This window comes from Piliocolobus tephrosceles, chromosome 6, assembly GCF_002776525.5.
Source record: "Piliocolobus tephrosceles isolate RC106 chromosome 6, ASM277652v3, whole genome shotgun sequence".
NCBI lineage: Eukaryota > Metazoa > Chordata > Mammalia > Primates > Cercopithecidae > Piliocolobus > Piliocolobus tephrosceles.
The window spans coordinates 154430299-154453746 of NC_045439.1; the positions used below are offsets into that span (position 1 = coordinate 154430299).

Sequence of the window (23448 nt, forward strand, 5' to 3'; positions counted from 1 at the left end):
GCCAGGATGGTCTCGAACTCCTAACCTCAGGTGAATCCACCTGCCTCGGCCTCCTGAAGTGCTGGGATTCCAAGCATGAGCCACAGAGCCCGGCCTGGACAGTCTTGATGGGAGGGTGATCATTGCCCTGTTTGCTCTGACAGTGTGAGCTGTGGTTCAAGAAGGTAGCTTTGGTTTTACTGATCATAATGTGGAGATGTTAACACATCAAGTGTGATGTATGATGTGTCTTGTTCCTAGCCAGATAACTCCAGTGGATTATTTATTTACAGTTTCTTCTTTTATTTCCAAAAGGTCATACTTAATTATCACCTGATATTTTCTTTTTAATCTCTATATAGAATTCAGCATTTTACGTGGATAGTGAGTTATTGGTTCGAGCCCTTCAAGAGCTGCCTCTCTCCCTCCGACTCAATGTTGCTGCTGAGCTGGTCCAGGTAAAAATCCTGAAGCCCTCTTGGAGCGGGTGGTTTGGGCAGGAGGAGAAAAAGAGGGAAGCACTTCCCTCAGCAGGATGTCTCAGTGTCAGCTGCCCTTTATAAAACTGAAGGTTGCATATCAGGGTAGCCTTCTGTAAAGTTTAAAGGAGAATCCAAAACATTTTCGAGGTTACTTTTTTACATTGTATATTTGAAACATTTTAAAGGATCAAATGTAGTGGAATTGAGTGAAATGTAAAATATAAAGTCTGGCTGTTTTACTCAAAATAGGTGTGCATCATCCTGCTGTGTGTTCGACACCAGGGACACAGTGGTGACCAGGCAGACGTGGTTCCTGCCTTTCTGGAACTTCATCTACTGGGAAGGATGAATATTAATCAAATAGGCAAACATATCCAAATTGTAATACGTCATATGAAGTACAGTGTGTTTTTAGAGGAAGTCAGTTTCTCGTGTGGTGTGGTTAGGAATGGCTTTCCTGAAGGTAGTGATAGGTGAGCTGAGGTCCAAAGCATAAGGACATTTGAGTTGGAATTTAAACAAGAAAGACCCAATCAGCTCTGCATTAACAAAAGCGACGCTGCTGCCGAGTAGAGAAGACTGTGGGATCGGAGTGCGTGCGTGGGGGTAAGTCCGCAGGTGCAGGTGCACACGCGCAGAGCAGGTGAGGGAGGCACGTGGGGCGGCTGCTGCACAGGTGCAGGTGAGTAGTACTGGAGCTTGGACTACAGTAGTGACGGTGGAGATGGCAGAGAGGTACTGAGGCATTTCAAAGGTACAATTTAACAAGATTTGGCTATACGTTGGAAATGGGGAGAGAGCGGTCAATAAAAAATTCAAGATTTTCCAAATTGTGCAACTCAGTGCCAGGTAGGATCAGGAAGGGTGAGTTTGGGACTTGATGAGTTTGTGCCTCTGAGATATCCAAGTGGAAATAATAGTCAACTGGATGTAGAACTATAAAGTTCAGCATTAAGGGCTAGAAATACAAATTCAGGAGATAACAGGATGAAGTGATAATTGATGAACTAAGAGAAGGGGAGGCCCGAAACTATGCCATGAAGAGCTTCAAAATTCTGGCACGATTAAAAAAAAAAAAGTGAAACCCTGGGACGTACTGATTTTAAATAGAATCCTAGCAACTAAAATTATCAACTTCCTTCTGCGGCTGAATGTGATGCTAAGCTTGAGTGTAGCAATGAATTGGTTACCCACCCATTTGCTGTAGTGCATTTCCTAGTCAAAAATTTGGGGCAGCAGGCAGAGTTCAGGGATGGAGGACAGTTAGGGACAGGGTAGAGAACTAGAAAAAACTGCATTTGCCACTAACGCGGGAATGCCCTGGGGGGTCTTTGGAAACATTTGGGGGTGTTTGGGAGAGCTCTAGTGGCTTTTCTGATGTCCAGTGATGTTCAAAGTTCTGAAGCGCTTGCCTTGATCTCACATGATGAGGAATGTTTAGCAGAACTCACCAGAGAAATGCTGAGATAAAGGCTTCAGGACTCAGGACAGAGAGGAAGTGGTTGTGAGCGTTTGAAAGTGAAGGATGTGGCCGGGTGCGGTGGCTCAAGCCTGTAATCGCAGCACTTTGGGAGGCCGAGACGGGCGGATCACGAGGTCAGGAGATCGAGACCATCCTGGCTAACACGGTGAAACCCCCATCTCTACTAAAAAATACAAAAAACTAGCTGGGCGAGGTGGCGGGCGCCTGTAGTCCCAGCTACTCGGGAGGCTGAGGCAGGAGAATGGCGTAAACCCAAGAGGCGGAGCTTGCAGTGAGCTGAGATCCGGCCACTGCACTCCAACCCCGGGCGACAGAGCGAGACTCCGTCTCAAAGAAAAGAAAGTGAAGGATGTAATGTCAGTGGCAGGCATTAGCGTAAAAGTATAAAATAATGACGTGACTTTGAAATCCTGGTTGAATCACTTAAACACATTTCTCCCCGACCCATGCTGCAGAGCAGTATTCTCTACCTTGTCTGCGCGTTAGAATCACCGGGGGAGTTAAAAACAAACAAAAACAATGCCAGACACCCACCCCAGACCCAATTACATGACTCTAAGATTAGAGTAGAGGACCATGTCCCAGCATTGCCCCGTACAGCTGACTATGCTGGACATTTGCTCCTGTTTGTATATGAAGCCATACCGCCTTACATGTCTGCTCACGATGTTTATGTAAAAATGAGGGGTCAGGACCTCCCGTTGAGGTTGAACTTCTGAACCTGCCCACCGTGAGGCCTTGCTAGTCCCTGGAGCCTTTGGAGAGCAGTGCTTCTTAGCCTTAGACTGGAACTTTATATTACAATCACCGGGGGAGTCTGTAACTTTTATTAAAGTATAACATCGATTCAGAAAAATGCACATGTAAGTATAACCATGGAATGAGCATCCGGATAAAGACTCAGAATATTGTCAGCACCCCAGAAGCCACCATTCGTACGCACTCCAAATCACTCTCTCCCCAAAAGGCACTCACTCACCTAACCTCTAATACTGTAGTTTTTGAACATTTTACAAATATAATCATCACATTGTGTATTTTCTTTGGTGTCTGGCATTTTTTACTCGATGTTGGTAAGAGATTCTTCTTGGTGAATTTGTTCCTGCACCTTTATATTAGTGCACTTAAACACAATGAACAGATCTGATTTGCTAATTACTTCTTGGTGACATTTTACAGATGTTCATGTCTCATGACAGATTTAAGTGTAAAGCCAAATAGACCTGTGGTACTCTGGCAGTTTTCAGGCCAGCGCTAGGAAGACATGGATCTTTTAATTCCAAATCTGAGCTAGTTAGCACATGGTCGAGGTGGGGAGAGTGGGAGGCACTGTGCTGGCATGTCTCAGTGAGGTCTCCCACACTGACCCCAGATGTTAGGAAGGGTGCCCGCCAGGGCCTGGAAAGGAGCCACTTTGTGAACTATCTGAATTGAGTTTCCTATGTCACCAAGTTTGATGGCTTCCTTTAGCCTCCTATGTATTTACTTAAGCCAAGATGGCAAGACTCACATTTTTAACTCAGTTTTTATACTTCTCTTTCAGGCCACAGTTCCTTTAGAGCTTCCTCAAGTGAAACCAAAGAGAACTGATGATGGCAAGGGTTTAGGGATGCAGTTAAAGGGGCCTTTGGGGCCTGGAGGAAAGGGGCCCATCTTTGAGCTGAAATCTGCGGCTGCTGGCTGCCCTGTGTTGCTGGGCACAGACAACCCAAGACCGGGTCCTTCAGCGGATTCTCAGAAACCCACTTCCCCACTGCAGTCAGCAGGAGATCATTTGGAAGAAGAACTAGATCTGTTGCTTAATTTAGATGCACCTGTAAAAGAGGGAGATAACATCTTACCAGATCAGACATCTCAGGACCTGAAATCCAAGAAAGATGGGGAGGTGGTCCAAGAGGAAGAAGGTATGGCTTTCATTTTATTCCCCATGAATCTTGATTCTGGTGCTTTTTCAAGAACAGCCCCACGCGCATCACATCCGCACACATCCCTCTCGGTGTCTGACATTGATCCACATTGTCCACTGACGTCTACTTCTGTGCTCACATCTCTGCTTCACCCTGAGCTGACCTTTCTGACAGCCTTCCTCTCACTCGACACACCGAGCTTCCAAAGCTGCTACCTGCCTGACCGCAGTAGAAACCTGGGGCTACAAATGGAATTTCTGCCTATCACAAGATATTGGGCTACCTGTAGCCTTCAGCCGTTCGGCAGTGGACCTTTTACTCGACTGACAGGCCACCTCTTCGTACTTTTTTCTTGCTATTTCAATCTTATAGTTGGACAAAAGAACATCACATTCTAATTTCTGCATGTCCTGTAAGAGGTGGCCCATCTGATGTAGAGGGGCCTGGGGGGATTGCCACATCCATGTATTGCATTTGAGATCCCTTAATTTTCCAGGACTGCTGCAATAATAGTAAAAAGAAAACTGAGCTATTGGTCTTTAAAAAAAAAAAAAAAACCAACTGGTGAGGTGTGAAGTTCAACTTCAGAATGGAGAGGGACTCCTCTACCCAGCTTGATTTGTTCATAGAGTCATATCGACTGTATCATCTTAGGGAGTAACAATAACGAGAATGTTTCCCCCGGTTGTAAGGAAAGTAATAATCAGGGCTGGATTATATCTGGGAACAAACCCGAGGGAAGCCTCTGAGGGTGTTAACCTTGTTTTTATTTCCCCAGTTTGTACAAAACCATCTGTGACTGAAGAAAAGAACGTGGAACCTGAGCAACCGAGTACATCCAGAAATGTTACCGAGGAAGAGCTGGAAGACTGGTTGGACAGCATGATTTCCTAAAAAGGGGACAAAAAGTGCCTGAAGCAAATCTCGGTTGCCTTCTAAGGGCAGGTGGGCATAAGGCTGTCCTTCAGGCACAGCCAGTTTACAAGCATGCCCTAAGCTAGTGCGTTCCATTATGCTCACAGCAGTAAATGCCTACCTCTGTGTTTGACATCTGAAAGAATACATTGAAGCAGCTTGTTGCATTTGTTTTTCTGGCTTAGTAATCTAATAGATTCCCCTCACGGACAGGATATATACTCTGGCCCTTGTTTCTAGCCTCCTTCCTTGCAGTGTTTACAGCATAGCAGGTGCTGCTGCTGATTAAGAGAATAGATGCAAACAAACAAGGCTTGCATTTGGCCAAAATAAACAAATGCTGGTCTGTCCAGTTTTTCTTTCTTTCTTGTGTGGGGCCCTGGGCAGTTTGTCTCATGTCCCCTTTCCCAGCAGTCACAGAGGAGTTGTAGAAGCAACCAGAAGTGGTACATTCCAAGAGGCCAAACCATGGAGGTGTGGGTATGTATTACTTTATTGCAGTGGGCACTTCATTGTATTTGAGGCGATTCACCTAAACGTAGCAGCTCCACTACTTACAAGGACCATAAAGCATTACTGCATTTTGGCATAAGGTTGAGATTTTTTCTGAATTTTCAGTACAGTACTTTTCTTCTAATAACAGCAGTTGATCGCTGTTACTAAAAAAACTTGTGTGAATAACCTTCAAGTGCAGTTTCATAAAGTAAGACAGAAGATCACAACTAATGAATGGAACTGTCCTTCTGGAACACAAACATAAAAAACTTGCATAGCTATATCTAAAGAGGTTTTAAGGCACTTAATCGATATTTCAGTGTCGACAAAGTGTCGGTTTTTTCCCTATTTCTTTAACTGCTTAAAGCTTTTCTGGATACAGTCACTAGCAAGTACCATGGGAAAAAATTAATTAGACTGCAGTTAACATTATCTATCTTTTGTAGTTCAGACCCTATGAGTCACAAGTTGGATACCATGGTGACATTCAAGTGTTTAAGATTTCAGGTCTTACACACATTCGAGACTTCATAATTCACTAGCCCTTTCCTTAATGCTCCCATCCCAACAAAAACTTCAAGGCGTCTGCCTAAAGATTACTTGATTCTTCGCCATCCTTACACATTTTGACAGGTTCTCTCCCACAGTATATGTCCATTAGGCACAAAAAGCCAAATCAGTTTCAAAATAGCACAGATTTTTAGCAAACAAGCAGCTTTTTTAAGGGAGGCATTTAGAAAATGTCACATTTCAGATATGTTGCAGAACTGTAAAAGGAGGACTTTGGGAAGTTGACTGTCCAGAATTGTGGCGCTTCTTTCATTCAGATTTATCCAAGCTGATCTTCATACTGTTTACGAAAGCAGTCACCGGCTGGGAAGAAATCCCAGCACCTTTCTTGGTACATCTTCCAGACATAAGATTCCTGAAATAACGTGAACAACGGGTGCTTATTTCTAAACCACAGTAAGCTAAAACCCAGTGGTGTTTTTGCTCTCTGATGTGAATTTATATGAGGCCAAACCTGCACATCCATTCTTGCTCTGTTCTGCTGTTGGGGGAGCTAGAAGCCATGTCTCCCTGACACACGCTGGCCGGGAAGGAGAAAAATCCCCTTCTGCCCCAAACAAAACTGAAACCAATCAATGTTTGCCACTAAAACTGCTTAACGATTTAGTAATAAGCTGATGCCACGCTGTTGGTGGAAGACGGAGGAATGCACGAGGGAACGTTTATTGCTAGCTAAATCCAGATCTGGAAACCAGTGACCTCTGCCAAAGAAAACTATTTGATATGTTTGTTTGGTATTGATATTTGAATAATTTGATAACTGACGTTTTCCTCCTTTGTTCTCTACCTTTACATTTCTTTTTCACATTTAGTCACAAAATTTGACACATCCTCTCACAGGCACACCTCCAGGCTCCTGTGTCACCCACACATGAGGTCGTTATCTTTCTTAGGCTGTCTCTCACTCCGTTGTACTCCGATTTTTCTGCTTTGTTCCAGCCACCCACTCCGTTCCTCATTGTCTTTTTCTCTGTAATGTTCTCCCCACCTCCAGCTCTTCTAGTCTGAAGCAGTAGCTATAAGCGTTTTGAAAATGTCAGTGTTTGTTGGGAAGGATAACCAGGAGGACCTTGGCTTCTTACTAAGTCACAGAAAGGTAATGGAAAAATGCATACATGGGATTAATGGGGCCATCTATCTATTTCAGATAGCCTATGCCCTACGCAGTCTCAAGGTTTAGCAAAGGGAGATCTAACACGGGTGTATGATTTTTAATTGAAGGCATTTTGTTTCTCACCTGACCCGTGTGCTCTGTTTCATCTTTATTAATCAAATACATCAGAAAGAACCTGGAACGAGGAAAAGATAGTATTAGATACTCTGGTCAAGACCCAAGTTCATTCGCATGGATTAACTGTAATCAGGGCTCAGAAAGGCTGTTTGGTCCCACGCTGTCTACAGTGACTTTAAGAATCAGGGAACTGTGGCATAAGGACACACACCATCATTTGTGTCCATCACAGTAGCACACATGAATCTCGAAATTAGCCACTTCGTGAGGAGAGATGCTTTTTGCCATCCCTAAACCTTGAGCTAAGATCACTTGCAAGGTAGCATTTTGGCCACCATTTTATTGTTAACAAAATTCTAATAAAACAAATGGTAGCCCAAATAGAATATTTAACAGGCCATTTGTCATCTCATAAAAATGTAGAATTGAAATGACGTGTGTGTCTCAAGAATATCTGTCATGGAAAAGTTAGAAAGTATTTAATCTTGTTGAGTCGCTCTGATTCTTCCTGAAGTCTAGTTTTGTTTTTATCATAGATAGCTGGGGGAAAGGCCAATGTAGTTTCAGTTGCTTTGTGATCCGTGTCTTAGGTTTGAGTTTGTCTGTGACATGTAAGTATCCCAGGGGGCAGGGGCTGAACTCTCAGCTCACATTACATGATCTCAGAGACAGTTTCCAAAGGAACCAGGCTCGTGCCCTTCAGGAAAAGGACGGCGAGGCTGGCGATATGAGAAAGTAGAAATTCTGTCCTTCTGAGGGTGGAGACCCTGAGCCCCAGATCTGGAGTTCTGTCAGGGTGATACTGTGTTTAGAGCTTCAGGTCCTGGCCCACAGTAGCAGCTCTAAGTAGGTTTATTGCCTTTCCCCTTCTTGTTTGTTTACTGAGAAAGAAAGCAGAATTAATCTCTTTATCCTGTTTGATTCTTAGGGGCTTGGGACATCATTCCTTGCCCAGCACATTTACTTGACAACACCATGTTGGGTGGGAGGCTCAAATACGAGTAAGTTGGGTTCCTTCCCCTCTACCTTGCTCCTAGAGGGGATAGAGACAGGAAAGAGACCAGTGTAGCAGTGCCATGAGACGGCACAGAAGGGGTTCCAACCCAAAGGACAGCATCCTTCCAGTGGTCTGTAATCGGCGGGTACTGACGTGGCCGTGGGCTCATTCACCTCCATTAGGATGTATACTCTCTTAATGGGAATTGAGGATTCAATACTCATGAGGGAAGGGCACATTAAAGTTATCTTTTTAAAACTCAAGTTTTTGAGGCCAGGCGTGATGGCTCACGCCTCTAATTTCAGCACTTTGGGAGGGGGCTGAGGCCAAGGCAGGTGGATCAGGTCAGGAGTTTGAGACCAGCTTGGCCAACATGATGAAACCCCGTCTCTACTAAAAATACAAAAGTTAGCCCGGCATGGTGGCAGTTGCCTGTAGTCCCAGCTACTCGGGAGGCTGAGGCAGGAGAATCACTTGAACCCACGAGGTGGAGGCTGCAGTGAGCCAAGATGGCGCCACTGCACTTCAGCCTGGGCGACAGAGTGAGACTGTCTCAATAAATAAAAACAAAACTCATGTTTTTGACTTAAGAAACTCATTCCCTAGCAAAAATGTCTATCTTTGTCACTTCTGACAATGCCTTCTCCAAAGGCTGGGCATGCTCTATCCTAAAGAAAGATGAGGGCTCAGCTCTAATCCCAGCACTCTGGGAGGCCAAGGCGGGTGGACTGCTTGGGCTCAGGAGTTCGAGACCAGCCTGGGGAATATGGCAAAACCCCATCTCTACCAAAAAATACCAAAAAAAAGCTGGTGCTAAATGTGTGGTGCGCCTGTCCCAGCTGCTCAGGAGGCTGAGGCGGGAGGATGGCTTGAGCCTGGGAGGTGAAGGTTGCAGTGAGCCGAGATCACACCACTGCACTTGAGCCTGGGCAACAGGGTGAGGAGACCCCATCTTGAAAGAGAAAGAGAGAAAGATGATTCTCTAAGCTACAAAATAGAGAGAGAAGGGGGAAGAGCTAGGCTAGGAAGCAGAATCCCGCATTTTATTTTTTTTTTCTTGTAAATGATCAGTTACAGGGTCTGAGTTATCAGGTAATAAAATCTATATACTCTTCTGTAAGTTTTTAAGTTTTATAGGAAGTCCCTAGCACCCAGTAGGTTCAAGTAACTTGTTCTTCAGTGAATGCTTTACCTTAGAAGAAGTAAAACAAACATTTTATTAGTTGCCTACTGGGTGCCAGGCATTGTTCTAGGTGCTGGGATAAAGCAGTATGAAAGGGCCAGGCGTGGTGGCTCACGCCTGTAATCCTAGCACTGGGAGGCTGAGGCAGGCGGATCACCTGAGGTCAGGAGTTCAAGACCAGCCTGGCCAACATGGGGAAACTCCCATCTCTACAAAAATGTAAAAATTAGCTGGGTGTGATGGCGGGCGCCTGTAATCCCAGCTCCTCAGCAGGCTGAGGCAGGAGAATTGCTTGAGCCCGGGAAGCAGGAGATGCAGTGAGCCAAGATTGCACTCCAACCTGGGCAACAGAGTAAGACACTGTCTCAAAAAAAAAAGTAGTATGAAAACAGACATGCCCAAAAATATCCCAGGTCATGGGGCTTAGCTATTAATGAGAAAGGACAGACATTGAAAACTGACCACAGAATTTAAAAACATGCAGGTTACAGGCCCCTTTGATAAGACCCTGTCTTCGGATGTGGTGGGGAGGAAAGCCTGCCAGTAGGAGGTTCACAGGAGAATGAGAAGCGAAAAACTGAAGACAGTGAGCATGGACAGCTATCCGTTGTGCTGAAAGGGAAAAAGAAGTAGGGCTATAGTTGGAAGTAAAAGTGGGGCCACAGATTTGTCTTTGTTTAGGATTTTTAAAAAGCATATTTATATGGTGATAGAAGAAGTCCAGCAGAGAGAGCGAGAGAAATTGCTGGAGGTATAGTGTCCTGGATGGAATCCAATCACAGGCTGAGGGGCTGGCCTTTTGCTGGGAGCAGGAATTGTCCACAACACACGTCTATCACACATGGGAGAGGCAGAGTCTATGGACAAAGGTACAGGTTCATGGGGACTCCTGGAAGTTCTGTTCTGGTTACTCTTTTTTCCAGCAGAGACTGAACTATATGACATAACTGGCTTTCTTTATGCTACAGCTCCCATCAGTTCTGTTAACCAAGAATACTCACAAGTAGTTGGCTAAGTTGTGCTCTTGTAATGTATGTGTTTCAAAACCATGAGGGGTCGTGTCAAAGTAGTCATTGCCAATCCCACAGATGAAACATTTGGTCTAAGAAAAATAACAGGCAGAAAAGGCATTTGTAGGCATAATATAGGCAGGAGAGAAAACTGTCCTGATTCTATCGAATTGAGGGACAATGAAAACTTTCTCATGCTTTTGGCTGTTAGTCATTCACTCAGTGGTACCGCACACTTAGCTCCCGGTTAGCTGAGGATACTGCTCCCTCTGATTATGGGACAGTGGAGAAGGCAGCAGAGTGGCAGGCCTGGCAGGAGTATGGCAGAGTGCAGAGCACAGGGCATGGTAAACAAACTGTGGTCTTGCTTAGTACTGGCCCTAAGTAATAGTAAAACCTATTGTTTAAAAAATCCATTTGCTTCTGGGGATATTAAAATAGAGCTGGGATTAGTAGTTAGAGGAACATTACCTCCATATCTTCTCGCACTTGTTCCTGCTGGTCTCTTAGCTCTCCGAAAGCATCAATAATAAGACCTGAAATTTTAAATACAAAGACAAAGCAATCTGTCTAGTGGTTCAGGGGTAGAGGAATGATAGAGGGATTGGAAGAAGCTACTTTGTTCTGTTAAAGTGAATTATCAAGCTGAACCACTCAAAGCAAAATTAGAAAAATAATATTCATGTTTCTAACAATTTCACATTGTTCCTCCACCTTTCTACACTATGCAGTGCTGTTAGCTACTTGTTTCTCCCTTAAATTCATCATCTTCCTCCAATCTTGACAAGCTATTGACTGAAATACCATTCTTTCCCTCCCCTCCCCTGCACTGTCCAGCTCCTCTGCTCCTACCCTGCCTCCTGCTCTGGGAGGAAAATGAAGAGGACAAGACTAGCCACAGGAGAGATCTCAGAAGCAGAAGTGAGGAGGAAATAATTCAGAGTAGAGGAACAGAAGGAAGAGGTTCTTCTGTATGGATGAAGCTTATAACTCTGCCTGGGTGTGTCTTTGGCTTTATATATAGCCAAGGCCTCAGGTATAGTAGATGCTAAATTAGCTCTGGCTAAATTAACAAGTAAATGAATTCACACACTTCTTCATAAACCAATTAAGTCATAGATGCAAGAGAGCAAAAATAACTAGATTAAAACCTGTTCATACTCAACATAATTGGCAATCATACCTTGAATGATGGCCAGCAAGATGACAATCACAAAGAAGAAAAAGGTAATGTCAAAGACAATGCGATACATTTCATAAGGATCACCAGCAGGGTCTTCAATCTCGTCACCAATGCCGCCTCCTGCTCTCACTCCCACGTACATGTGGAAAAGGTAACACTAGAGAAGAAAAATAATGGAGATTTAGGCAAAAGTCATAGTTGTGTTCTTAGCAAGATGGTCAGATCACGCATATGATTCGGTCAGATTATGGCAGCCCTGAGCCAGGAGAGGGGCACTCTTCCGAGGTCCCAGCATTCCTGCTGCTGGCTGCTGTCCACTGCACCCTCTGGGCAGTCTGACATCTACAAAGATGGAAAGACTGTTGTTACATTTAGGCTTTTAAAAGGTAGATTTAGGCCCATTTAAAAAAAGTTTTGAACTATTTGATAGAACAGAATTCATTTAAGGTGGATGTAAGTTAAAAGATCTTTAAGCCTTAATGTGTATCGCCTATGCCAGATACTAATTTTTCCTCATTAAGACTCTTAGCCTGGCCTTCAGGCTGTGCTATAAACTGCAAAAAAAGGCCCCCTCTTCTGCATCTGTGTTCCCCTTACACCTGGTAGGGCAGGGATTCCTGCAGCAGGAAGGTCAAATATAATGGACCTTTCTGTTCCTCCTGCTCTGCAGGTTTGAGCCAATCTAGGCCCAGGCTCACTGAGCAGGGCACCCTGTGTCTCTCCACCTGATGGGATGGGTTAGACGCACAGAGAGAGGACTGTCTTAAACCTGGAAAATCAAAAGCCAGAGGCAGCCTGAAGACATGCTGGTCATACTAGTACTCTAGGGGCTAGTGCTGCTGTCTCATGACGCTGCTTGGCCCAGGAAAGCACATGGAGAGTTTTTCATCAAGAAGCGTTACGTCTTTCACAGAGATGCTCACGGACTGGGCAGTTCACTGTCCCCTGTCCCTGAGACACATGTTCTTTTTCTGAAATCTGGTCAAAATAAACTGGAGATGCTGCTGCAGCCAAGCTGGCTTCCTCTGGGCGGTGCCTTTTTTCTCACGAAGGTCTGGCCTGACAGGACTCCCCCTCCCCACCTCCAGACCTCATCCTGCTGCTGTCCTGTTCTTCAGCCGATGGTGGCTGTCCAGAAGGAACCCCTGACTGGCTTGCTGAAAGAAATGAAGGGCTCAATCCCGGCCCACGGGACTTTGCTCTCGGTTCTGAGAGACAACGATCAAAGCTCGACTCCCATGAAATTGAGACACAGGTTTCGTTCATCATCATGTGTCATCTGGGCCAGGCGCGGTGGCTCAGGCCTGTACTCCCAGCACTTTGGGAAGCCGAGGTGGGCGGATCACCTGAGGTTGGGAGTTCGAGACCAGCCTGACCAACATGGAGAACCCCCGTCTCTACTAAAAAATACAAAATTAGCCGAGCATGGTGGCGCATGCCTGTAGTCCCAGCTATTAGGGAGGCTGAGGCAGAATTGCTTGAACCCGGGAGATGGAGGTTGTCATGAGCCGAGATGGTGCCACTGCAGTCCAGCCTGGGCAACAAGAGCGAAACTCTGTCTCAAAAAATAATGTCTCATCTTTACCCCAGAAAAAAAATAGATGACTGATGACCCCACTGTGCAGGGTGCTTCCCTTTCCACGGGGCTCAGATGTGTGGTAATGAGACCTACGTCCATCACTCCTGTCTTCCCAGGACACTCCTGCTCGGAGGAGACATCTGTCTTCTACTCTCATCTCTGCTGTGATCTGTAACTAACTCTACAGCTCTCACTCAGTTCTCCAGAGCACCCCCGCGCAGCCCTTCTTCCCAGTGACAGGGTAGGGTGGGGTGGGGTGGCCCGCAGCGGGTGGGCTCTCACCGTCATCATGTCGTCACACTTCATATCAGGCTCGTCATCGTCTTCACTTTTGTTGTAGAACTTGCGGAAGAAGTTGAAAGCCACCACAGTATAGAGATACACCACCACGGCCAGGAGACCCACCGTCAGAACCAACTGGGAATGAGACGACAGAGAAAGGAAAAGGAGTGGGGTCTTCTCTACCTCAAAAGGTTCACAGGAGCCTCTAAGAAAACAAGGAGGAACAGTGAGGACCGGCAAGGAGAGGAAATGGGGAAGGGGTGGAGGACGGCTAAGAAAGCTATCAGGCCACGAGCAGAGGAGGAAAGATGGGACCACAGGTAAAGAGAAGCGGGCTTACTGGGAGAAAAGAGTAATGATGGGGTGTTAGAAGTCCTGGCCTGCAGTACCTCAGAATGGGACTGTATTTGGAGATGGAGATACAGCCTTCGAAGAGGTAAGTAAGTTAAAGAGTGAGGCTGTTAAGATGGGCCCGCAGCCAATCTCACTAGCATCCTTAGAAGAAAAGGAGTTGGGGACACAGAGAGCGAGGCTAGACACAGGCACGCGTGAAGGGACAGTGAGGGGAAGCAGCAGCGAGAGGGTGGCTGTCCACAGCCACGTGGAGGCCCCCGAGGAGACCAACCCTGCTGGCACTGTGACACGGGACTTACTGCCTCCAGAACTGCGGAAAAGACACGTCTGTTGTTTAACAAAATACCAGTCTGCAGTACTTCGTTCTGGCAGCCCAAACAGACTAATGTATAGGGTATTAGATTGGGCATAAGTAAAATATAAAGGAACTTAAGTATTGAATAGTGAAGGTGCCATGAGGAGGGGTATATGTGTTTTGTTGTCGTTCATACAGAGCTAGCTCTTACCTGAGGCTTCACAATGCAGCTCCTACTCTAATTTGCTTCTTAAAAAACCCCAGGCCGGGCACGGTGGCTCACGCCTGCAATCCCAGCACTTTGGGAGGCTGACGTGGGCGGATCATGAGGTCAGGAGATCGAGACCATCCTGGCCAACATGGCGACACCCCATCTCTACTAAAAATACAAAAATTAGCTGGGCGTGGTGGTGCGTGCCTGTAATCCCAGCTACTCAGGAGGCTGAGGCAGGAGAATCACTTGAACCCAGGAGTTGGAGGTTGCAGTGAGCTGAGATCGCTACACTGCACTTCAGCCTGGTGGCAGAGCGGGACTCCGTCTCAAAACAAAAACAAAAACCAAAGGTTCTTTGGACTGGTGGGTATCCCTACCTTATACTATTTCATAAATAGTCATGCACTGGATAATTATCACAACTTTGAAGGCACTCTAAAAATTACGATGGTGGAGCTGAGTCACACCTTTTATTACCGAGAATTCTGCCCAGGCCGTTTGCGGCGTCCTAGGGCACACTTACTTCCAGGCTTTACGAGTGCGAGTTCAGTGGCTTAAGTGAGGAGTACACGGGACTCGCACATCTGACCTCTCTCAAGGACTAGGCATTGAGCTGGGAGATGCGAATATCAACGTGATCAGAGCTTTGCCTTCAAGGAGCGACACAAAAGGGAGTGGGATAAGTGTGAAGATAGCACCAGAGGAAAGGTATTCAGCAAGACTCGGGGGAGGAACAGTCACTCAAACCTTGGAGAGCAGACCTCGCAAAAAGCAGTTGGTTTAGGAAAAAAGAGAAAGAACTTGAACTTTGCATCAGGGAAGAAAAGGGGTTGAATCTAAGCTCTGCCACTTAGCAGCTGTGTGGTCTTGGGTGAGACATTTAGCCTCTCTGAGCCTCAGTTCTCTTATCTGTAAAGTGAGCCTAACATCTGCCTTACCAGGTAGTTGTGAGACTGTCACAGTAACTGGGACAGGGCATGAGCTTGGCACATTTTAACTTCCATCTTGACTTGTACTTAGGAATGAAACGCTAAACAGTTTGAATTTGTACACAAGGAGGAGCCATTAGAAGATTTTAACATGGTTATAGCCATTGCTATATCCAGTCTCATCAATATCTAATCTTCTATATATTGTCAGAGTCAATTCCTTGAATATATATTAACTATATAATATGTATTAACTATATAATAGATATACACACCCATATAAAATGTGTACTGTGTATAAAACAACCATATACATATGTGTGTATCTGAAATCATTGGTGCTTAATTGGATGCAGATATCAGAAATACGTGGGGAGTTTTCTGTGTACGTCTACTTGCTAACCCCCAGGGAATAGATCAGATTCATGGAGGAAGGGGCAGACCTTAAAAAGATCTCCGGCCAGGCATGGTGGCTCACACCTGTAAACCCAGCACTTTGGGAGGCCGAGGCAGGTGGATCACCTGAGATCAGGAGTTCCAGACCAGTCTGGCCAACATGGTGAAACTAAAAATACAAAAATTAGCTGGGCATGGTGGCATGTGCCTGTAACCCCAGCTACTTGGGAGGCTGAGACAGGAGAATTGCTTGAACTGGGACCTGGGAGGCGGAGGTTGCAGTGAGCCGAGATCCCACCACTGCACTCCAGCCTGGGCTATAGAGCGAGACTCCGTCTCAAAAAAAAGAAAGAAAGAAAGAAAAAAGAAGATCTCCAAGGTTATTCTGACATGTCCATCACCTCACTCCCTCCCCTGGTTGATCTAAATATCCGGGGTCACTGAATCAAGGTCTTATGTTTTTTACATGATGGTTGCAGTTATATTTTTAATTGGCTACAATTCTCCAAAAACAATCACCATTCGTTCAAGTGTTTGGCCAAGGAAAGTACATTATAAACCATGACACATTCCTTCCTGTCATACACTGTATACTACCTGTTTTTTTTCCCTATGCATGTAGAGGTTCATTCTGTTCTGCATCAGTAGGAACCAATACCTGTTTGCCATTGTGAGTCACAGATGACAGAATGGTCCTCAGTGTCTTGAAGCCCATTGCGATATCCAGCAGGTGAGCGGCAAAGAAGAAGTTATTGTAGTGGCCCAGGACTGACATGGTTGTATACCAGGCCAGGTAGAGAAAGGACTGGGAATGGAAGAAAGCAGCTTTTTCAGCATTTTTGCCTCATAATGTGCTCATTAAACCATTTTTTTCTGATTCTGGGGGACAAACTGAGGATAGAGGGGGTTTAGGTGCTGTGAGCTGGCCCAAGAACTGCCAAGTGGGCCCCATCTACCTTAAACCATTGTATAAGTGTTCCCCCAGCACTTAGAAGGCTCTTGGTCTTTGATAAGCCATCCCTGAATCTTTCTGAGCATCCTGCATAGCTTGCTTCTCTGTGGCATCCCTGAACCTGGGGTACAGAATTGTGTTTCTCCAGGTGCAATACTTACGTTGTCAGTAAAAACAACTCCAAGCTTCCAGATATGGTACTTCATGTCTATGGAACTTAGCCTAGAGAAGAACACGTGATTTTTAAACTTACAAATGTCAAGAGGTAGTTAGGTGCTTAATAAGGGGGGAAAAGTAAGTTTTTTCTTCTCTCAGGTTTAATAACCTAAATATGGCTCTCAGCTTTATCAAGTTGTACGTGTTCCCCATGAGACAAGAGAATGGTTGAATCATATAGCCTGAATTTTTTTTTCTTTTTTCTTTTTTTTTTTTTTTGAGACGGAGTCTCGCTTTGTCACCCAGGCTGGAGCGTAGCGGTGCGATTTCGGCTCACTACAACCTCCGCCTCCCAGGTTCAAGCGATTCTCTTGCCTCAGCCTCCCAAGTAGCTGGGACTACAGGTGCCCATCACCATGCCAGGCTAATTTTTTTTTTTTTTTGTATTCTTAGTAAAGACAGGGGTTTCACTAAGTTGGCCAGGCTGGTCTCGAACTCCTGACCTCGTGATCCGCCCACCTCAGCCTCTCAAAATGCTGGGATTACAGGTGTGAGCCGCTGCGCCAGCCCAACCTGAAAATTTTAATTAGACTTTCTCTTTCAGCTCTATAGGGCACAAAAATGTGTTGGTTTTCAAATTTTTAAAGCAGTGCTCTCCCAATATGTGAGAACCTAGAAGCAACACCTAAGCCAGACCAGAGCCTGAGAGAACAAAGCCATGGTTGTGACTTTTCCCTCAAGCAACTGAAGAGGAATGGAAAAACAAAGGATCTGTTTTAGCTGCTTTGGATTTTAACTCCTAAGTCTTTTGTACCATGACACCAGAGAAGCCGCCTCTGCTTTGGTCTCTTCTACTGGGCTGAAGTCAAGAGCATTTTTGTCCAAACCCAGAAGTTCAGCAATGCGTTCTGCTCCGTAGAGATCTCCATACTTGTTGATCACCTGAAGCAAAGGATGACAGGGTGAGCTCAGGCCACACGCCACCACCAAATATTTTCTAGCTCTGGGCTCTTCAGAGCTTTGCTGCCCTATGGGCAGTCTTCCAAGGGGTAGATTAAGACATGGTTCAAAACGCAGAAAAAACAGAAAAGCCAGAGAAAAAAGCAATGAAGACAATTAAATGATAACTGTAAAAAACAACATCTACTATGCAGAAAACCATGAGGATTGTGTTCACTTGTTTAAGGCAGATGAGTGTATGAATGAAGCCAAAAACCTACATATGCTCATATCCAACCCCTTCTGTGACTTACTCTTCTTGAGATATTATCATAAAAGTAGCATCACATTTACTCATGTTTGTATGTGGGGAACTTAAACATAAACCAGTTTTTTTGTGAGCACGGAGCTCACCCCCACTAACAAGGCATACCTTTCTCTTTACAAACTTGTCCCAGTAGTTATTAGGAAAAGATCTGAAAAAGAAAACGAAAAAGGTTGGTTCTTCATTCTTAACATCAAGGAAAACACATCAAGAAACTTTTCAGCGTGAGTGCCTGGATCTGGGACCTTTTTGATTTGTGTCCTGCTCACCAATGAATTCAAGATCTGATTGAAGTTCAGAGTCATCACAGGTCTACTGAGTCACATCTGGTTTCACTACTTTGTATTGGCTTCTGAAACACTCAGAAGGCCACGGGGCAGTTTCTGCCTCAGAGTGATGATTTGGAGCCACGAACTGTGATGACAGAGACAGATGTATGTTTCTAAATCCTTTCCCTAATCCCAGTATAACCAGAAACAAAATGCTACAGAAAACACAGGTGTTCCATTCAATGAGTCACGACTTTATGTCAGCTGCTGGGGTAGATAATGGGGATGCGGGATGTGGGATGTGGTGGAAAGTGCAAAGTCCCTAACTTCATGGAGTTTCCAGTCTAGGAATCACCTTTAGTTTATTTACATTGGATTTTTTCAGCTGAGGGCTTTTCCACTCTCTTTTCTATTTCCACGTAATGCCGCAGGGCCTGCTTTCCTCCGGGAGTCGGATCCCTCTCTTTTTTGGAGGTGGTTCTGTACCATCCCCTAACATCCCCAGAGAGAGGATCTTTCTTCTGTCTGTAGCTTGTACCAGCTCCACTGCAAATATTTCTTATTGTTAAAGTTAAGAAAGAACTGTCGTCTTCGGGAATGTTGGCAAAAACCATTGCAACTATGTTGTTGCTATCCAGACTGAACTGAATCCTTCCTGTGGGAGTTCCTTGTAAGGCTGCGTTGCAGCCTAGGAGCCTCTGGCCTTTGGTGCATGCATTCTTACTGTCGTTTTCCTTTATTTGATTCATTCTTTTTGGTTCTGGAACACAACAGCTCCCTATTCTCCAGAGACCACCCAAGTTGGTGATAAGGAAATGAAGACCTCCCACTAATCACTGACCTCTCAGAAGAATAACCCCAGCAAAAGCCGCCTCTCCCCCAACGGGGTGGCCGTATTTTTTTTCTTTTTGGCTTGTTTTTGGTTTGTTAAAGCAGTTTCTTTGTCTTAAACATTTAAATGCCACTTGAAAGCAAAAACAAATGCTGGTGTTACAGAGTCAACCGCTAATATTTTATCTCTGGGGGATGAAAATAATTATTTTGACTTTCTTCCTTGTACGTTGCTGCTTGATATTTTATGCACCGCATTTAAATGGAAAATAAAACAAATAAAAATCAAGCCATGCTCTCTCTGCCACACCGATACCGCCTTTCTCTTAAATCATTTCTACAAATGGTCTGTAACATACAACTCAGCCTGGTCGTATTTTGTTCTAAGCACAAGATTCCACAAGTGATACTGAAGGGCCAAGGACCACAGGCTCTGGGCATGACCCTTTCACAGATACGGTCTCACCTTCATCTGAGCATTCGGACTTTCTCGTCCCCTGACTAGGTATGCAAACTCCTTGAAGGTAGAAAACAGATTTTTCCTTGTTACTAGTCCTTAAAGTGTGGCACAGAGAGCAGACCTTCAGAAGGAAAGCAGATACAGAAAGAGTACATCTATACGTGAATGTTCAGGGAAGAAGTACAAGATGCTCAACCCATTTAGTAATCGGGGAAATGTACAACGAGGTGCCATTATACACCTACTAGATCAGCAAAATTATTGGCCAGTAAGTGCCAGCAAAGAAGTAGAGAAGTAGAAACTAATATAGTACCGTTTGGAGTATAAATTGGAACAAACATTTTGCATGTCCTACTATTCGGCAAATTTCTCTCCTGGGTATATACGCTAGAGAAATTCTTCGACTTGTGTATCAGGTATAAGAATGTTCACTGTAGCACTGTTTATAAAAGCCAGAAACTTTAGAAAACAAGTTGAAATATTTACCATCAGGAAGATAGATAAATGTGATAATATACATGATGGAAAATGCTACAGCTTTGAAAATGAACAAACTATAGCTACATACATCAGCATAGGTGAGTTTCCAAACATAATGATAAAAAAATTCAAGTGATAGTATAATGTATATAGTATAATTCCATTTATATTAAGGTCAAACTAGTCAAAATATAGGGACAAATACCTAAGTGGGAAAACTATAAAGCAGGAGAATGAATATCACTAATATCACTGATTGCTAATTATTTCAGAATTAATATTACTAACCACTAATGAACATCAAAAATGTAGATAGCTGTGGGTTGGGAAGATATGATCAGGGAGGACAATACAGGGGATTTTTAAGTTCTCGGTAATGCTCTATTTTTTAACCTTTTTGGTTTATAACTATACTATAAAATGTACATATACATTTTATATGTTCTTATTTATGTGTGCTTAACAATATAAAAGTAAAAATTTTAAAAAGAAAGCTCCCATGACATATAGTTAACTGAAAAAAATCAAGTTACAAAACATGAACGTGTACTATGATGCCATTGTGAAAAAAATTAAACAGTGGTCTACCTAAAATTTAAAAAAATAGCTATTTATTGATGCATTTCCTTCTCATGGACGTTTAAGCCACTCTAAGTAAAAAATATTGGCAAATACCTTTGTTGGGACACTTTAGCGTACTTGTCTCATTATCTCCTTAGGATACATTTCTAGAAATTGAACTGCCTTCTTTTTTTTTTTTTTTTTTTTTGAGATGAAGTCTCGCTCTTTCGCCCAGGCTGAAGTGCAGTGGTGTGATCTCAGCCCACTGCAACCTCCACCTCCCAGGTTCAAGTGATTCTGCTTGCCTCAGACTCCCAAGTAGCTGGGATTACAGGCACCCACCACCACGCCCAGCTGATTTTTTTGTATTTTTAGTAGAGACGGGGTTTCACTGTGTTGGCCAGGCTGGTCTCGAACTCCTGACCTTGTGATCCACCCGCCTCGGCCTCCCAAGGTGCTGGGATTACAGGCATGAACCACTGCGCCCGGCCGAAAGTAAACTGCCTTCTTACTGGGGACTTTTAGGCCATATCCCCTTGTATAACAAGACATAAGCATTACTGATGATTGCACAAAGCTTACCAAAGGATTTAATAGTGTCTAAGACTTCTGGAATGTAATGACAAAGCATCAGAAACAGTGCTTTTCCTTGTGTGAGAAGACTGGCAGGGGACCCGCAGGCAGGGACAGGCTAAGGATATAAGGATGGGCCCGTTCACATTTTCCCCCTTCTAAGAGAAGAGCCTTCCTTTTCTGGAGAATATGAAGAAATATGCTTAGTTGGACCTTTGCAGAGCTGCTTCTCAGTTTGCCTGATCATCTTTGGATAGGACACAGTTTTCTTCCCCTGGAGTCAGGGTTGCTGTTTCTTAACATGCCTAGCTTAATTGGCACACCTGAGTTTCAACACAGTCACCTTTGTTTACTTGTTTGACCCTATTTCTTTTCTTTTACCACATTAATTTATCTTGAAAGTATCACTTACTTTGTGAATCAACTGTCATTGGAGCGTGACGTTTGCTAATGGTGATGGCCAGTTTTTGGATAGTTAGGGGAAAGGGAATGAGTGACAGCTTAATGCCTACCACGTGCCAGGCATGTGCCAAACATTTGCCACATACATTCATTGATCCTCTGCAGGACGATATTCTCGTCCCTCTATTACTGACGAAGAAACTAAGGCTAAGAAGGCTTGATTACCTTGTGCAAGTTCACAGACCAATAAGCTTCAGGGCCTTGGTGTTGCCTGCCTGTCAATCAGTGCTCTTCCTTCTTCCCACCACAGCGCTGCATGCCTACAAGAAGGCAGGTTTGCCTCCACAGGTCTTCACATCCCTACCAGACAGCTCTATTTACCTGCCCATATAAGTGCCTCTCAATCTTATGTTAAGAGGAGGTCTCTTACCAAGCAGGCTATTTGGTTAAGAAGACTTCAGGCCAGGCGTGGTGGTTCACGCCTGTAATCCCAGCACTTTGGGAGGCCGAGGTGGGCGGATCACCAGGTCAGGAGATTGAGACCATCCTAGCTAACACAGTGAAACCCCGTCTCTACTGAAAATACAAAAAAAGTAGCCGGGCGTGGTGGCGGGCGCCTGTAGTCCCAGCTACTTGGGAGGCTGAGGCAGGCGAATGGCGTGAACCTGGGAGGCAGAGCTTACAGTGAGCTGAGATCGTGCCACTGCACTCCAGCCTGGGTGACAGAGGGAGACTCCGTCTCAAGAAAAAAAAAAAAAAAAAAAAAAAAAAGAAGACGACTTAAGAGATGGCACAGTTATAGCAGTGCTGTGCCATGGAAGGCTATGGAAAAGCTGAAGCTGATCAACTGGATCTCTAGACTCCTTGGCCACTTAAGCCCTGGAAACACTGTGTGACTCGAACACGGAGAACCAGTTTAAGCAATATTGTACTGGACTGTCTGGTCTAAATCAAATATACGCAGTACCTTCTGATAATATCTTCTGTCCCTGTTAAACTAATAGAAGTCTATACAAGTATTTGATAGGCAGTAAGTGGCTTTATTGAAGAGGCAAGGGAGAAAAGTCCCAGAAACCAAAAGACAGTTTGTATTAACCAGTTTTAAGGCCAGGAGGAAAGAGTTACTCTATTTACAGTAGAGACTCCATCTCCTTTTTAGGTTGAGGTAGAGGGACACTCACGGTGTGTTGATCACCAAGCGGTCCCACTGCCCCTTGATGTCATCTTCAGATGGCTGTTCGGTGATATATAGGCCATCGAACTCCAGCTTCCTGGCGATTTCTTTTTCCCTTTTGAATACCACCAAAGGCACCTACGAGTGGGAAGACAATGGTTACTCAGAGCAGGCTTTGTGATTAAAGCACGTGCTCCCAGGTATTTGTCACAAATTAACCCTCCAACTTCAGAGCAGCAATCTCCTTATAGTGGAATTATTAGGGCGCCTAGTTGTGGGATCAAAGCCCGATGAATCTCTTTGGCTAAATACCCCTACCTCTTTAAACCTGATCTAATTTGGGTCACCCTTTAAGTTTTCAGTTAGATAGCTAATATTCATACAAACTAGACTCCCTGACCGATGCTAGTGTGCAGGCCATGCCTAGATGAGCCCCAGGGCTGAATGAGTTAGGGCTCCTAAGACTCCTCGGCTGGAGGTGAACCAAGATTTAGAAAGGACAATAAACCATTCTACAGGATGGATGCCACAGGAATAGGATGAAATGTTCCAACTCCCTTTAATGTACAAGGCCATATTTATCTCCTGGCTTTGAAGGTGAGTTCACGAAACATGGTTTCATAGTTAGAATGAGAGGATTCAGTCTTTCTGTATTCAAGTTTTCTTCCTGAGATTCTGTCCGTAAAGAGCTCCTTCCAGGTAGTGGCATACTTCTCTCCTACTATCACTCTCCATTCTTTTATAATTGGAACTTTTATTTTAGACTAGATATAGTGGTATGGCTATAAGGACCTACTGCCAAAGGGGAACCCAGAAAGGGATTGGAAAATAATCCACTTGCC

The 23448-nt window shown here is 44.6% G+C and overlaps 2 protein-coding genes across 2 annotated transcripts in view; one reads left to right on the plus strand and one right to left on the minus strand.

Moving 5' to 3' along the window:
• The window catches only part of AVEN (apoptosis and caspase activation inhibitor), a 186726-nt gene extending 181608 nt beyond the window's left edge, over nt 1-5118 (plus strand). Inside the window, exons 4-6 of the mRNA XM_023230218.2 lie at nt 342-437; nt 3488-3848; nt 4630-5118. Coding sequence (XP_023085986.1) covers nt 342-437; nt 3488-3848; nt 4630-4745 — 573 coding nt within the window. The 3' untranslated portion in view covers nt 4746-5118. The remainder of the gene's footprint in view (nt 1-341; nt 438-3487; nt 3849-4629) is intronic.
• A 972-nt stretch (nt 5119-6090) lies between these two features.
• Nucleotides 6091-23448, minus strand: part of RYR3 (ryanodine receptor 3) — a 404874-nt gene continuing 387516 nt past the window's right edge. The window contains exons 94-104 of the mRNA XM_031935734.1: nt 22614-22744; nt 17965-18007; nt 17407-17534; nt 16598-16658; nt 16143-16289; nt 13297-13431; nt 11436-11592; nt 10724-10788; nt 10244-10344; nt 7069-7120; nt 6091-6186 (exon numbers count right to left, since the gene is read on the minus strand). Coding sequence (XP_031791594.1) covers nt 6091-6186; nt 7069-7120; nt 10244-10344; nt 10724-10788; nt 11436-11592; nt 13297-13431; nt 16143-16289; nt 16598-16658; nt 17407-17534; nt 17965-18007; nt 22614-22744 — 1116 coding nt within the window. The remainder of the gene's footprint in view (nt 6187-7068; nt 7121-10243; nt 10345-10723; nt 10789-11435; nt 11593-13296; nt 13432-16142; nt 16290-16597; nt 16659-17406; nt 17535-17964; nt 18008-22613; nt 22745-23448) is intronic.